General features: G+C 46.0%; 1 protein-coding gene across 23 annotated transcripts in view; it reads left to right on the forward strand.

Annotated features, from left to right (window-relative positions):
* Kiaa2012 (KIAA2012 homolog) overlaps window positions 1-17,007 on the forward strand; it is a 136,518-nt gene that overhangs the window by 76,778 nt on the left and 42,733 nt on the right. For all 23 annotated transcript variants that reach the window (XR_015628852.1, XR_015628853.1, XM_087567289.1 and 20 more), the window contains 1 exon segment: window positions 5,123-5,195. Coding sequence is in view for 21 of the 23 variants with exons in the window: in XM_087567289.1 (XP_087423415.1) it covers window positions 5,123-5,195 (73 nt within the window). In the remaining 2 variants the exon portion in view is untranslated.

The following is a 17,007-nucleotide window of genomic DNA, read 5'->3' on the forward strand; positions in this document are numbered from 1 at the left end:
TGGGAACTGCCTCACACACTGTCCCAGAATTGCCTGGGAGTTTACAGTGTTTTCGATGCTAACCGCTTCCCACTCAGGCCTCGAATTCCCCAACACTGTCATGGCTCTTTCTAAATACAGGGCTAGCACCAGTTTGCTTAAAAACCCCTACCACAGCCACACAGACTATTCGTTGAAGTCTTTCCTGTCTCTGAAGTTGTATTTCTTCCACAAGTAGAAAAGTATAACAAATTCAGCTTTTCTAAAACTCTGAATTGTACATGCAAGATGTGGCCTCTAGCCAATTTACACCCGTCTGCCACTGCAGCCACCAGGCTCTACCCTAACAAACACAAGCTGCTCCCTCTGCTTGGAACTGCTCAGCCTTCCCACTCCTCCAAGACTTCACACTATGCCTACTGGTAAACAAACCTCCTGGCCTAATTTAGCTTCACCTCCCTTGAGGTCCTGAGGAAACCTGTTACAATCGATCACAACATTTACACTCTGTCTTACCACCCGTTTCTTATGAGGTTTCTTGAAAATTTTCCTACAAGAAAGTGAGTTTTTTACAAATAGATCCTCAACTTTCTGTTCCCAGTTCCCAACACGGTACTTGGCACATAGCAGATAAATGTCAAAAACTGTCATTTGCTGAAGGAACAGAAGACACACAAATGACTTAGCCAGCGTAACAGAGCTGGGATGTGAATTTTCATCTGTTTTGATCACTCAAGATGAGCATCTATAGTTCCAAAATGTGAAATCTGAAATGCTCCCAAATCAGAAAATTTTTGGATAATGGGAAAAAAAATGCCATAAATAGAAAAATTCTACATCTGAGCTCTATGAGAAATCCCAGTAAAAATGCACTTTAAAAATGTTGTGTAATGGGGTTGGGGATTTAGCTCAGTGGTAGAGCGCTTGCCTAGGAAGCGCAAGGCCCTGGGTTCGGTCCCCAGCGCCGAAAAAAAAGAACCAAAAAAAAAAAATGTTGTGTAAAATTATCCTCAGGCTGTGTGCATAAAACATATCTGAAACATAAATGAATTTTGTATGTACATTTGGGTCTCATTCCCAGGATAGTTCACTATTTGAATGCAAATATTCCAAAATCGGAAACGTGTGTGTGTGTGTGTGTGTGTGTGTGTGTGTGTGTGTCTGTGTCTGTGTATCTGTGTGTGTGTCTGTGTCTGTGTGTGTACTTGTTCTGATCACCCAGTTTAGTAATTTCATTTTTGTATTTTGTTGCTATTTGTCTGGGTTTTGTAACATTGAAGATCGAACTAGGGGCCTTGCATGCTAGATAAGGGCTCTACCACTGAACTGCACCCCAGCTCTTGGTTTGGAGTTTTTCAGACTGGGTCGCACCTGAAGTTGTGATGGTTAATCTCGAATGGCAACTTCATTGGATGGAGAAGAGCCTAGGAGATGCGTAAAGGTTACCACCAGTGTGTCTGTAAGGACGTGCCCAGGGAGGATTAACTAAAGTGGGAAAAGCCTGTCCTGAGACCATCCTTAGGCTGAGGGTCTGGATGAAATGAAAATGGGAAAGGCACGGGCCACTGAGAGCACAGGCACAGGATTCTGTCTGCCTGCTCCCTGGCCGCAGTGATGTGAACTGCTCTGCCCCATGCCTTTCTGCCACGGTGCACTGACTCATTGGAAACTGGAATGCCCCATCCTTTCCCCCTTTAAGTTGTCTCTCGTGGGTCTTTGTCACAGTAATGGAAATTTTGCACTGTTAAAACCTGGGAGGCCGACCTTCTCTGGGTTAGCCTCCTGTATTCGGGACTGGTTTTAGTCCAGTTCAAGTTTTGAATCTGAAGTGTGTGAAGAAGACTTTTATTTACTGGGGGTAGATGGGGATGGATGACGGCTTCACACACCCACTGTGCAGCTAAGGATAACATTGTATTACAGGCATGTGCCACCAAGCCTGGCCCTGTGTGTGCTCTCACTGACGTGTAAAATGCAATGCAGATAAAAAGAAAGCTGGATTTTCACGGAAATTGGGTGTGCGACTACATGTTGTTTGGAGTCGTGGTCTTAGATTTTTTTTTTTCTTTTTGGTTTGGTTTTTTTTAAGACAGGGTTTCTGTGAAGCTCTGGCTGTACCGGAACTCACTCTGTAGACCAGGCTGGCCTCACACTCAAACATCTGCCTGCCTCTGTGTCTCAGGTGCCACCACTGCCCAGTCACTCTCAGATTTGTTGGAGTTCTGTGTCAACTCAGTTACCTTGCTCTCCTTAAATTACCGTGATTACCAAATGCAGCTGATAGGCCATGTGAGCTATTTCCAAATTTCCAAATGAATGGCTCTAGGTACATGATTTTACATGTGTACTCATATGTTGTGCTTCTCAATATCTGAAAGAACTGAATTTAAAAAAAAATTTTTTTTTCCGGAGCTGGGGACTGAACTCAGGGCCTTGCACTTGCTAGGCAAGTGCTCTACCACTAAGCTAAATCCCCAACCCAAGAACTGAATTTTAAAGTAAGTTGGTTTCTCTAATAAGAATTCAGTTGAAGAGTTTCCAGATCACTGACTCTCCCGGCCTCCATTTCCCCATCTCAAAAATAGGAAGAATATTCCTCACCCCTGCGGGAATAGGGATGCATGTTGTTGAGACCAGCCATTTTTCTGCTTTCAAATTCTTCCAATACAGGAAGCTCGTTTCTCTCTTTCCAGCCAATTTCCTGTTAGATTGAAAGGCATTATAAACAAGGAGGCAAAAACATATATTTTTTTTTGTTTTCTAACTCAGTGGTTTACAGTGACTAAGGAAGGGTTTTGTACAGTGTTTGGTTTGGTATGGGTTTTTCCATGTTTGGGTGGCTTTTGGTTTTTTTGTTTGTTTTGTTTTGTTTTTGCTGCTGCTGTTGTTGTTGTTGTTTAGCCTTTCTCTTATTTCTCTGATTTGACAAACACTTGCTAACACTGCGACCCTGTAATACAGTTCCTCATGTTGTGGTGACCTACTTCATAACTGTAATTTGCCACTGTTATGAATTGTAATGTAAATATCTGTGTTTTTCGATAGTCTTAGGCAAATGACCCTGTGAAAGTGCTGTTCAACTCCCCAAAGGGGTCAAAGCCCACAGGTTGAGAACCACTGCCTTAGCAGATGATAAACTTTCTCTTCCCGACGTGGGCAATTTAATAACAAGTGAACTGTTGCCCACTAAAGGGTGGGACTATTGGACGGACTTCCACGGCCCACAACATTCAGGCTCAATCCAGCTGTGCAACCATGGGCTTTTTCACTGGCACCCAAGTTCACGAAATAATGACTCAAAGACTGAATTATTATTTGCCTAAGGCAAAAGCTTTGGGTCATTCCCAACTCGGTTATCCTGTTTGTTCTATTCTAAGTCCCGCCATGTCGTTGGTTACCTCTCCTCAGTTTCAGGCGACTGTCCTCCTCAGAGATTGGGAGGAAGCTCTCTGGTGTCTGCCTCCTTCCCAGAATCCCAATCTTTCTTCTGAAATGTCCCACCTTCTAATCCCGCTTCAGCTCATTGGCCATCAGCTTTTTATTGACAGGTAATGCTTCCATTCAGTGCACAGAGATTTTTCTCTACACAGCTCTATCACTGAGACACAATCTCATGACAGGCTGGAGCAGAGGCGGGGATCAGCCTCATTTAACAGCACGAGCTCTCCCCGTCCTCGCCAACTCCATGGCTTTTTGGTTGCTAAGGGGCGGCCCTTCAGCTGCTAGAGGACAGGGTTTGCACGATGGAGAAGGATGCCTTAAAACCTACTATCCGGGGCTGGAGAGATGGCTCAGCAGTTAAGAGCCCCGACTGCTCTTCCAGAGGTCCTGAGTTCAATTCCCAGCAACCACATGGTGGCTCACAACCATCTGTAAGGAGATCTGATGCCCTCTTCTGGTGTATCGGAAGACATTAATAAATGAATAAATCTTTAAAAAAAAAAGGGGGGCTGGAGAGTTGGCTCAGCGGTTAAGAGCATTGACTGCTCTTCCAAAGGTCCTGAGTTCAATTCCCAGCAACCACATGGTGGCTCACAACCATCTATAATGAGATCTGGGGTCATCTTCTGGCCTGCAGGCACACATGCAGACAGAAAGCTGTATGGATGTACATAATAAATTAAAAAAAAAAAAAAAAACCTACTATCCCACAGAGTCCTGCTTTCTTGTTTGGTTAGTTTGGATTTCTTTAACTCTTCAAATGATTCTCGTGAGCAGCAGCTGAGATTAGACAGCTCTGTGAGATCATTCATGTGACTCAAGGAAAGAGGGAAAAGGGTATCAAATGGGAGAGCAAACTCAACCCAAGCTGACCCTTTGGCGTCCCTGCCTTTCCTCAGTGGTATCTATTTGTTCTCAAGGTAAAGGATGAAATCCTTACCCTGCCTTGGAGGCTGTGACTCCTCCCCAACCTTCCCTTCTCTCGGCCTTTACTCGCTCTCCAGAACTCTCGGCCTTTACTCGCTCTCCAGAACTCTTGTGTCAAGTCCCCAGAGGGGCTCCGCATCCTCCCAGCAGCTGGCCTTAGCTGTGCCATCCTTTGCCCCTTCACATCACAATGGTGCCAGGCCTTGCACACTGCACATTAAATAAGGCAAGGCTGCATCAAGATCAGTGGGACTAAAGCTCCCACAGTGTTATGCACTGCCTGGCCCTCCTGGCTCCATAGAGCTGGTCTTTGCACACTTATGCTGAAAGGGGTTGTCAAAGAAGACCGGCTAGGGGTGGAGCTCTGCCGCAGAGCACTTGCCTGACATGGGAAGACACCCTGATTACAATCCCCAGCACTGGACAGTGGTGCTTCAGGCCTTTAATCCCAGCACTCTGGAGAAAGAGGCCGGAGGATCTCTGTGAGTTCAAAACCAGCCTGATCTACACAGTGAGTTCCAGGATAGCCAGGGCTACATAATGACACCCAGTTTCAAAAATCCAGTAGTAGTAGTAGTAGTAGTAGTAGTAGTAGTAGTAGTAGTAACAACAACAACAACCATCATCATCATCGCCGTTGTCCCCAGCACCACTAAGAAAAAAGGAGGTGGGAAGACAACTAAGGACGCTCTGGTCCACTTTACCCGAAGGGTATAAACAGAGGGGAGTTTGCACTTCTTTTGTCTCATTCTTCTTTTGTGTGTAAACCCAACAGGAACGTGGAGATGAACTTGCCTATCGTGAAGAAGCAGGAGGACCCCACAGAGGAAACGTGGAAGGCAGCCAAGGTAGTGTCAGCTGGTGATTTGGGTATCTATCACTGTGGCTGCCCAGATAGAGCTGGTGCTATCCGATCTATGATCAGAGAATCTTTCCAATTCCCTTCAGATGGTGCACTGGAGGTTAAAAGCAGAGTCCTCTGACTGTCGCAGGCAAATGTGAGAGACACGCTTTCTGTTCTTCCACTATCTAAAGATTTCTTCCCGCTGGAGACTGCGGACTGATAGTAGGGACTTGAGGGCGTGCACAACCTCAACCCCACCCCAAGCATCTGCACTTCTCTGTCTCCTGCTTTCATGGAGGTGTGCACATGCTGGTGAGGAGGCTGGAGTTCTGTGCCTACAGACATGCTAGCTTGAGGAAGCAGGACCTTTCTATTGTCTTTAGAGACCTAGCTGCTATCATCCAGAGCTGGCGAGAATGTCTTGATACACCTTGCACAGAGGCACAGGCCTTTAATCCTAGCACTTAGGAGATAGAGACAGATCTCTGGGAGTTCAAGGCCAGCCTGGTCTACTTAATGCTAGAACAGCCAGCACCACAGAGAGCTCCTTTTTCAAACAGTATGCCTTGGTGGTAGCTATATTTGACTGTGACGGGTGGTGGTAGCTCTCTGAAATACTGAGCCTGGAACCACTGGGTGTGGGGCACACAGTTCACAGCTCAGAGACTGAGTTAGGCTCTAAGCTCTTGTGGGCACCTGGGCACATTACTATCTGTAGTCAACTGGGGCTCTGGCTGTTCTTTATTCTTATTGCTTCTTGGTTTGGTTTGGTTTGATTTGGTTTTAGTTTTGCTTGTGTGTTTTGAGACAGTCTCAATGTATGACTTTGGCTATCCTGGAACTCACAAACATTCCCCTGCCCCTGCCCCTGCCCCTGCTCCTGCCTCATACTGGCATCAAAGGCGGGTGCCATTACGCCATAATCCTCATTGCTTCTTGGAGAAGTGGAAGTGGAAACCGCTTACATTTCTAAGAGTGGGTTCCAGGCCCGACAGAAGCCATGCGCTTAGTGTTGCTATACAAACATGTGCAGCAGAGGGAGCACACGGGAGAGAACGCCAGCCTGGGCTCTGAAACCTAAACCATGTGAGGCACAGAGGGGCGCTTTCTCTCTTACCTGGTCCCTTAAAGTCACAAGCGAGTGCACTGCCCGGGCAGACAGCTGCAGGTCTGTGCTACTAAACTGAACTTAAACTATGTAACGGGGTACACACCTTCACCTCTCAAGCATGGCACACCAGGGGCCGCTAACAGAACTCTGCTCTCTAAGCCGTGATTAGGGATGAAAAAAAAAATGAAGCCCCTTAATGAACACCAGTCTCACTTTGGCGTGACAGCAAACTAACATCTACCCTCTTGTGGTTGCTACCAAACTGTGAAACAGCATTGACTCTGTCTCCTTAAGAGGAAGGTTTCGATCTTCCACTATTTCTTTCCATTGACGTCCTACTCAAAAATAATTTTATACCGATTTATTATTTCTAAAGATGTATTAATTTTTATTTTCCGTGAATGGGTGTTATACTGGCATGTATGTCTGTGTACCATGTGCATGCTGTGCCTTGAGGAGGCCAACAGAGGGTGTCAGATCCCCTGAAATTGTACTTACAGACAGTTGTGAGCCACCATGTGGTTGCTGGAAATAGAACCCGGGACCTCTGGAAAAGGAGCCAATGCTCCTAATCCCTGAGCCATCCCTCCACCCCATACTGATATTTAATGGTGTCATTCTTTGTGGGTATCTGACAAGAATATATTATGGTAGTATGAGGCCTAGGTTGGTCAAGATTTTAAGCGAGGATTCTTCTAACATGAGCCCTGTCACCCCTATCCTCAAAGCTGGGTGACACTAGCCAGGAGAATGTACCCTGACCTTCAGACTGTCCCTATTGTAAATCACTGATCCAGAATGTGAGCCCTGACAGCTCCAGCGTCTCGGCCAAGTGCAGCGGAGGGTTTAGGCAGCACAGAACAAGCTAAGCAGTGACTGAGTCCATCAAAACAGATTTCCTGTCTCATGACGCCAGGGCAGGCTCTGGCCAAGTCCTCGGAGGTTAGCCAGACATTTTCAATGCAACGAAATGCCACTGCTGAAAGTCACAAGAGGCCTTCGCCTGTCTCAAAGACAAATGCTAATTTTTAGAAAGGCTTTCCGGTCCTGGAAGGCAAGAAGGAAATACCAAGGAAGTGCTTTTAGCTGTTTAAAGAACAATTCTCCCCTTTGGTCTTAATGGTCATGCCGTTTTTTCCTACTTTCAATTCAGTAGTGACCTGCATGGTTTATTCTAAGGAGTGAGCCAGAGCCTGGGGATACAACTCAGTGTTAGAGCATTGTCTGGAATGTGCGAGGCCCTGGGTTCAATCGCCAGTATTACATATATTACACATACATACATAAGTACATTTTTTAAAAATATGAGTGAGCTAGTGAGAGGACTTAGAATTTTCTTGCAAGTTTCCACAAGATAAGGTCCACCAACAATCTCCAAATCTGGGCAGACTGGGAAAATGGCTCTTTTCACAAAGTCCAAAGAAAGGATAAAAGGTCAATTCTAGTTACTTCCTAGACCAATGGTTCTGAAAGATTAGTGCACTTCAGAAGCACCTGCAAGTTTTGTTTTAAGACAGGGTTTCTCTGTGTAGCCCCGGCCATCTTGAAACTCACTCAGGTAGACCAGAGATCCACCTGCCTCTGCCTCCTGAGTTGGGATTAAAGATGTGTGCCCCCACCGCGCCCGCCCACAGCCCAGCATCACCTGGAAGGTTTCTGGTGGCCCTTGCCTGAATTCTGGCAGTTGGAAGGCAGTGTGCAAATTCAAGGCCAGCCTGGGCTATAGACAGACCCTGCTTCCAAAATTAAACAAAGAGGGTTAGAGAGATGGCTCCATAATCCGGAGAGCTCTCTGCTCATAAGTTCAATTTCAAGCACTCACATCAGGTGCTAAATGACTGTCTGTAACTCTGGCTCCAGCATATCTGTCACCCTCTTCTGGCCACCAGAAGTACCCACACATACACAGCATACATTTACAGACACATGTATATACACATAAATAAAAACAAATCTTTAAAAATGTTTTAATTAAAGGAGACAAAACAAGCAGAACCAACAATGGTGGAAAAAAAGATTTCTGGGCTCCTCTGGAACATTTTTAGCTTTGTTTGGACCTGGACAGAGGCCTGGCAATACGGATTTTTAGTGAATTTCTCACTTGATGCTGGAGGCCCAGGGACCACACTCTCGAGCCACAGTCCTGAAACCTGTTTCCAGTATTATTTCTCTGAGTTTTCCAGGGTCTTTCTTAATCTGTTCTTTTAAAAGATAATAGGATTTAGGGAAGGAATTAGTGAGCAGGCAGTATTTAGAATATGCTTGGAATACCTGTCTGAGGGGGCTGAGGCCAAGGCTTAGTCAGTACACTGAGGCAAACACCAAGCAGAGGATCCCATCCCCAGCACCTCACAAACTGGGTGTGGTGGACTTATCTATAATCCCAGTACTCAAGAGGTGGAACCAGGAAGATTGGACCTTCACGGTCATGCTGGCTATGAAAAGAGTTCGAAGCCAGCCCTGGACACATCTCCAAAAGACAATAAAAAAAGGAATGCCTGTCATAGATCAAATGCTCACCAACAGTTGGCCATGAGTCCATTGTTTAAGTTTTAACATCGTGTGTGTGTGTGTGTGTGTGTGTGTGTGTGTGTGTGTGTGTGTGTACATCTGGGTTAGATATATATATCTGATGCAGGTACCCGTGGGAGCTGAGCTGAATCAGGTCCCCCTAGACTTACAGATGTAAGCAGGTGTGAACCATCCAAAATGGGTGCTGGGACTCAAACTCAGATCTTCTATAAAACCGTTAGCACTTTTAACTGCGGATGGGGCAATCTCTCCAGATCCATTCTGTCTTGTCAAAGCCTTGATTATATAGCCATAATTTGCATCCTGTCAGATGCTTGCAAAATTATTTCTTTCCTTTTAAGCACTCGGACACTTGTTCTTTGATGGACTTATTTACTTTTCTGTGGCAATCCTTCTTTAGCTGAAGTCCAGACATCACTGTGATTAAGAACACTTACTTCCTGGGTTCGAATCCCCACTCTACCACTTACTAGCTATGTAGCCTTGAGGAAATTACTGAATTTCTCTGGACATCTTCCCTGGGGTGGTTGTGATAAAGGAGTTGATTGGACAGGCCTAGACAAGTAGCTGTCCCAGATGGTCTTCAAGATGTGCTATTAGCAACTTTCTTTGATCTGTATATTTTAGGGTCTTGAGATCTAGGCTGGCTTCAAACTCACTGTGCAGCTAAGGATGACTTTGAACTCCCTGTTACTTCTGCCTCCCAAATGCTGAGATTATCGGCCTGTGCCATCATGCCCAGCAATCTATTTAAAAATAAGCAGAAAAGACATCTTTAATTATATAGTCATAATTGGTATTAATACCTTATCAAGAGAGCCTTGGGCTAACATGATAACTACTTTCCAAGCCAGTCTCCATTACAAGACACTTGGTATTAAGGACTCAATTAATCCTCTGCCTTGGTCCTTTAGATGAAGACCTGACAAGGGTGGGGATCCTGAGATGAACCAGGAAGCCTCTATGTTCTGTACAGTGGCACAATATCACTCCTTGAGAGCCAGGTGTAGCAGTCCCAGGTGTGGCTACATATATGGCTACCCTGATCTATATAGTGAGAGACTCTCTCTGAAGAAACAAAAGCATTCCTTAAAATGTGGTAGAATGGGGTTAGGGATTTAGCTCAGTGGTAGAGCGCTTGCCTAGCAAGTGCAAGGCCCTGGGTTCAGTCCTCAACTCCAGAAAAAAAAAAAAAAAAGAATAAAAAAATGTGGTAGAATGCTTTAAGATTTATGCTACGCAACAAGCTTGGGCCCTCGTGCTCACGAGGCAAAGCCTCCATCACTCCTACCTCCCCAACCTTGCCCTAAGGTAGTCTGAGAAAGTTCTCAGCTCCTTGCTGAAGGACCAGCCTAGAATAGTAATGGGGAGGGGGAACCTCAGAAAACAGTGAGCCACTTCTACAACTCTATTCAGGAAGAGAAGGCCCAGGACCTGCTGCCTCACCAAGAGAAATGTGGGGGACTGGAGAGATGGCTCAGTGGTTAAAAGCACTGGCTGCTCTTCCGGAGTGCCTGGGCTCAATTCCTGGCACCCATGTGGTAGCTCGCAACCACCTGTAACTCCAGTTCTCGGGATCCAATGGCCTCCTCTGGCTTCTACAGGTACCAAGCACACACCGGGTGCACAGTCAAGCATGCAGGCAAAACACTGTACACATAAAATCATAATAGGAAAGAGGGATGTGCCGTCTTGTCCTGCTGTTCTAACAAAGACAAAACATAAGCAGGATGGAAGGGTCCTTCATTTCTGCCTTGATAACAGAGCTGAGCTGGCAGGCAGGTAGGGGCAAGGAGCTCCACACAAGGCTTCCAGAGCCCCGGGTTCCTTTTCAGAACTTAGGAATTGGTTCCCCGTGTGGTCACCCTTACACATGGAGTACTAATTCAGCGTGTTCCTCACTCCACAGGGCAGTGGAGGAGGGGTTGGTCGGTCGGTGTTGGGCGCACCACAACCTTTAAAAAACTGTGCTATTTGTGTACTTACTTATTGGGGGAGGCATGGCACATGGCACAGCATGTGTCCAAGTCAGAGGACAACCTGCAGGAGTCATTCTCTCCTTCACCACGTGGGGTCCAGGGATTGAGCCCAAACTGCCAGGCAAATCCCTGTCTTTCTTAGGATTACTATTGTAATAAATACCAAGACCAAGTCCCTGGACCCACCTACAGAAGCTGGGAAAGCCAGGGTCCTGCGGCTGAACCGAGCTAAACACAGGGGGGCGCCGCTACCCACAGGCAGAAGCAGGCATGCATACAGCGGGTCAGGTTATGTTCCTGTCCTGTAGAGGCCACATTCCCACCTCTTAGACTCATAGTCACTCTTCCTCTCATGTCATTCTTTATCTCAGTGTGTTTTCTCTCTCCACCACAAACACTAGGCTCTAGCTGCACACGCTGGGGCTTCCCTAAGAGGGACTAAGATGCTCCTGCTTCCTCCATCGGACTTTGTGGTATCAAAGTATAAGAAAGCAACATTTAATGCATTTGTGAATTGTGAGGATCTGGCGGTCTGCTTTCCATTGACCCTAGCAAGAGCTGTCTGGGGAGCTAGGCTCTCTACTTAAAGTAAGCCCTATATTAGGTAGCATCCCAAGCTGTCTGTTTCCCGGTTCACTTCAAGTCACTTGCCGCCTCCACTTTGCGGGGAGGCCTGAAATCTAACTCAGGTTCACACGTATGTGTTGGATAACCACTAGGTACCACCTTGGAGTCTATGACTTATGTGTGTGCTTGAAGGCAAGGCTACCTCCAAGACCTTGCATACATCCCACAAATGAGTGAAGGAAAGAACCAGATGAATGGAGGAATATGCTGTTCTTAGGAAATTCATGACAACAATGGCAAGATCCATACCTACCCTCGGGAGCTTACAGTGAAGATTGCAGTGTTGAGCACCACAGACTTCCCAATAAAGAAACAGGGCCGGCAGGAATAGCAGAGACCATAGATCTACAACTGGGGGGACCCAATGGCCACCAGTCAGCACATTCATCTCCACCATAGTCAAAGAAGCATCCATCAGGGTGAGGAACACAACAGGGTGGAGAGCACAACAGGGTGGGTAATGCTGGCCTGTCAGCAGCTTCTAGATAGCTGATAGCCTGCCCACTGGCTCTGGTAACTGTTCTCAGGCTGTCTAGGGCATAAGTAGGTACATCATATGTATACACAAGGTCTAGACCAAATGTTTCTGTGAAGTCCCCCTGTCTGGACTTCCTCTGAGAACTTGTTAAAGATGCAGATGCTGAGCTGAGCTCTCCCTCAAGACACACACACACACACACACACACACACACACACACACACACACAATTCCAAACAGACAATTAGAATGAGGAGACTCTCAGGGTTATCTCTTTGTTTTGTTTGGTGCTGAAGACTAAACCCAAGGTCTTGCACATGCAAGGCTACCAATGAGCAAAATCTCCATCCTCAGCACAGAGCTCAGGCCCCTTCCGCCACCCCTGCAGGACTGTATTTTTTTCCTTTGAGAAACAAAGCAGCATGGGTCATTAGGAGAGCGGACCCAAGGACAGGCCTGTCACTGGTGAAGGCAACTGTCCTCAGTGCACAGGGCTACAGCTCCTGACAAAAAGACAAGTCCCCATGGGAGCTTCAAGACCCCAGGCAGGGAGGGGTCTCCCTGAAGGCTGGCTCTCTCCAGAGTCCTGTCCTCAGCTCTTTTTCCCCCCTCTTTGAGTGGCCCACCATGCTGCTACATGCTGGGACCACCCATGGATGCCATGCAGGTGGGCCTAGGAGATTGGAGAGAAGGTGAGAGGCAGATGAGCCACTAGGACAAATCAGACTTTTAAATTTACACACTTTTTGGGGGGTCTGTTTGCCACACCATCACTGGAAGAGCATGTCTGGTATTTTGTGTGTATCTGTCTTGTTTTAGCCTCATCATAACTATAATATCTAAAATTTTATCCCTGCTTCAAAGGGTGAGAAAATGAGGCTCTGTGAGGTGCTCTCAAACCAGGAAGGGGAGGAGCTGAAATAAAAGCACACGACACAGTTTTCTACCAGGCTCTTGAGTCTTAAAGCATTGAATCATCTGTGTGCTCTAAAGAGAAAGAATGGCAGTCAGGACACACACACACACACACACACACACACACACACACACACACGCACATTACATGCACATAGAAAATGTAATGTTGGGGTTGGGGATTTAGCTCAGTGGTAGAGCACTTGCCTAGGAAGCACAAGGCCCTGGGTTCGATCCCCAGCTCTGAAAAAAAAGAACCAAAGAAAAAAAAAAGAAAATGTAATTTTTTTTCTAACCCCAGCATGACTCGTGGAGATTGTTTAGAATCCCTGGAGATTCTTTTCTGTTGCAAGTTAAGGGAGCTGGGGCTGTCAGGTCAGAGTTCTACAGTCCCTGCTAATTAATAAAGCCATGGTCTCTGGAGCTTGTGGGCATCTAGTTCAGTTCTGAGGGCTTTTCTGGACACAGCTCTGGCTTCCAAGAGCAAATGGCAGAGAGGGAGCAAGAGCCATGGTGGCAAGGCTGCGGTAGTGGGAGAGGCTGGGGGAGGGCAGGGAATGGCCAGGCTCCTACTCAGCTATGAAGGTGAAAAGTGTGTGCTTGGGAGCCAGGGTGACTTGAGAGGCTGGAAGGTGGTGGCACCATGCAAGAGCAGTTTCATGAAGAAACACCAGACTCCTGCTCCCGGTTGCTCCCTGTGGGATCTGCACAGACACACATTGCTAGATTCTGGACTCAGAAGATCCTAGATGAATGACACATCCCCTACAGCATTCTACTTCATTCTGGGAGCCAGGGCGCAGAACACCCTTATAAATGCATCTGCACACTCCCACTTGGAGTGCAGAACCAAAAATTTCCCCAGAACACAGCTGTCGCCTTCAAGTCTGAAAACATCTTCACCCTCTAGAAAAGAACACTCATTTCTCACAAAGAACCTACATTTGTCAAAACAAACAGCAGATGAAACTGGAAATAAAGACGGCATAAGAAAAGAAAACCACCAGGCATGATGGTGCATGTACCATCTCACCACATCAGAGCTGAGGCAAGAGGGTCTCCGAGGTCAAGGCTAGCCTGGGCTGCATGGCAAAACACTATCTCAAAAACTGGAGCGGAAGGAAGGCTGGCCAGTTCTATGATCAAAAATGTGTAATTCCTAAGACAGTAGTTAGGTTGAATCCTTACACTTAAACTGTAAAGATAATAATAATAATAATAATAATAATAATAATAATAATAATAATAGTCCATTAACTTAAATCAGTTTATCATAGGAATTCAAAATAGCTGGCTTTGGGTAAAGCCAGTGGGGGTGTAGCTCAGTGGGGAAGTGCTTGCCCAACTGATGTGAAGTACTGGGACCAACATCCAGCACTATAAAAATAAATAAATATGTACATAAAATAATAATAAGCTCTGGCTATCCTGAAACTCCCTTGGGAGGCCAGGCTGGCCTCGAACTCACAGAAATCTACCTGTCTCAAAAGACAGCCTAAGCTACACAAAGAAATCCTGTCTTTAAAAAATAAAATTGATAGGTGATAGATAAGATAGATAGACAGACAGACAGGCAGACAGACATAAAATAAAATAAAAAGGCAAGATAGGAATAGGAGAAGAGACTTTCTGATCCAGATAAGTACATGTATAAGAGCTCTCCTGTAACCGTGAAGCATCACGACTGAGTAAAACTTCAGAAGCCATCTCTCTAGAAATAGGTCCAGCATACAGACACCCTCTGTCACTGCTTCTGCCCACATGTTTACTGCGCTCATCAGCATCGTAAAGGAAAGAGGCAAGGGATGACCAGAAGGAGGAAATAGTGAGTGGACCGGAAGGAAGAGATGGTGAGTGGACCGGAAGTAGGAGATAGTGAGCGGACCGGAAAGAGGTGATGGTGAGCGGACCGGAAGGAGGAGATGGTGAGCGACCGGAAAGAGGAGATGATTCTCAGTACTCCAGATGATGTTATCTCATAGGACTGTGCTGGTGTTCGTTAGTTTTGTGTCAGAGATAAAAATTCGAGCTTTAGTTTGTATTCAGTTGCAGGGGGTTCGATCCTTGGTCACGTCTCTTGCTTTGGGCTGCAGAAAGCAGAACATCGGGGCAGAGAGTATGAAGCAGAGTGGGAAGTAGACAGAGAAAAGAAGGAACAGGGGTCTCAATGTCTACTTCAAAGACACCCTGTCTTTCTTCCTCTAGGCGCAAATCCTAAAGGTACCACTACCTCCTAATATCAGCACAGGCTGGTGACCAAGCTTTTTTAGCACACAACTCATGAGAGGCATCAGCTATCCAAATCCTAACAGACAAGTCATTAAAAACAAATGGACAGATTACTATACACAGATTTTAAAAATCAACTGGGTAGTCTTTAAAGACACAAAATGTAAGTGAATTAATTTTCCCTTTTTTTGTTGTTGTTACTGTTGTTTGTGTTTTGCTGTTTCTTTGAGACGGGGTCTCATGTTGCCCAGGCCAAATTGGAACTCACCATGTAGAGGAAGATGACCTTGCCTCCTGCCTCTGCTTCCCAAGATCTGGGATTATAGGTGTGTGTCACCAGGATGGATGTCGTAGGGTTTCTGTTGCTGCAACAAAATGCCATGACCAAAAAGCAAGTCGGGGAGGAAAGGGTTTATTTGGCCTACACTTCCATGTCGCTGTTCATCATGGAAAAAAGTCAGGACAGGAACTCAAAAAGGACAGGAACCTGGAGGCAGAATCTGATACAGAGGCCATGGAGCCCTGCTTACTGGCTTGGGTCACATGGCTTGCTCAGCCTGCTTTCTTACAGAACACAGGGCCTCCAGCCCAAGGATGACTCCACCCACAATGGGGTGGGCCCTTCCCCTGATCACTAACCAAGGAAAGGCTGTGATCTTTTTTTTTTTTTTTCTTTTCTTTTTTTTTCGGAGCTGGGGACCGAACCCAGGGCCTTGCGCTTGCTTCTACCACTGAGCTAAATCCCCAACCCCAAGGCTGTGATCTTATGGAGATATTTTCTCAACTGAGGTTCCTTCCTTTTAGATAACTATAGCTTGTGTCAAGTTGACATAAAGCTAACCAAGACAATAGGCATAAGTTGAATTTAAGACTAATCATTGTTATGGAAAACCCTAAGTGTATACAAAGGCACCAGAACAGTACAGAGAGCAGTGCCCCCATTGGAGAATAGCTCAGAGAAGCAACACTCTCATTGGCTAGCATTCTCCATATAACACCAACTCCATCCTCTCTAATCACTTCCAGGTTTATATTGTTTAACCCATGTATACCCACACAGTTCTAAAAAACAAGAAAGGATTCTTGGCATAACTGTGAAGCCATTTCTCTTGGCTAGTTTCATATCAGCTGACACAAGCTATAATCACCAGAGAGGAGGGATGTAAATGGCATTTTTTTTTTTTTTTGGTTCTTTTTTTGGAGCTAGGGACACAACCCAGGGCCTTGCACTTGCTAGGCAACCGCTCTACCCCTGAGCTAAATCCCCAACCCCTTTAGCTAAATCCCCAACCCCGTAAATGGCATTTTTAAATGTTATTTAATAACTACTAGTTATTAATATGACCTGGCCACCTTAGCACAATTATACCTAATCTATTTTTCTATACAATAGACTGCTAGCTCCCCAGCTGTGCTCCCCAAGTACTTGCTGTTTGAATCTTGCCTGGGTTATTTTTGCTCCGTCAGGGAACATGTTGTTTGTCCATGTGCTCCTGGTCCATCTCATCCAATGGAGACCTCCTCTTCTCTCTTTCTTTCTCCTTCTCCTCCATTCTCTTCCTCCTTCCTCCTCCTGTCTCCTCATGGTCCCTACTTGAGACCCTCAGTCCAGTAACCAAAACCACCTACCTCTGTTCTCCCCAGTAATTAACTGAGGTCCCTTATATTTAACCAATAGCTTTAACTTAGGGAGCAAGGTTTACAAGGAACACATGTGAGAATCTGTTCACCAGTGGCAACCAGATCTTGGGGTTTAGAGTTTGTATACACAGTACCAGAGCAACTCTCAACAGAAGACGCCTCCATAAGGTTCCAACGACAGGCAAGCCTACAGGGTATTTTCTTAATTGGTGATTGATGGGAGAGGGCCCAGCTCGTTGTGGGTGGTGCCGTCGCTGGGCTGGTGGTCCTGGGTTCTATAAGAAAGCTGGTTGAGTAAACCATG

This window comes from Rattus norvegicus, chromosome 9 (assembly GCF_021556685.1).
Source record: "Rattus norvegicus strain SHRSP/BbbUtx chromosome 9, alternate assembly SHRSP_T2T, whole genome shotgun sequence".
Taxonomy (NCBI): domain Eukaryota; kingdom Metazoa; phylum Chordata; class Mammalia; order Rodentia; family Muridae; genus Rattus; species Rattus norvegicus.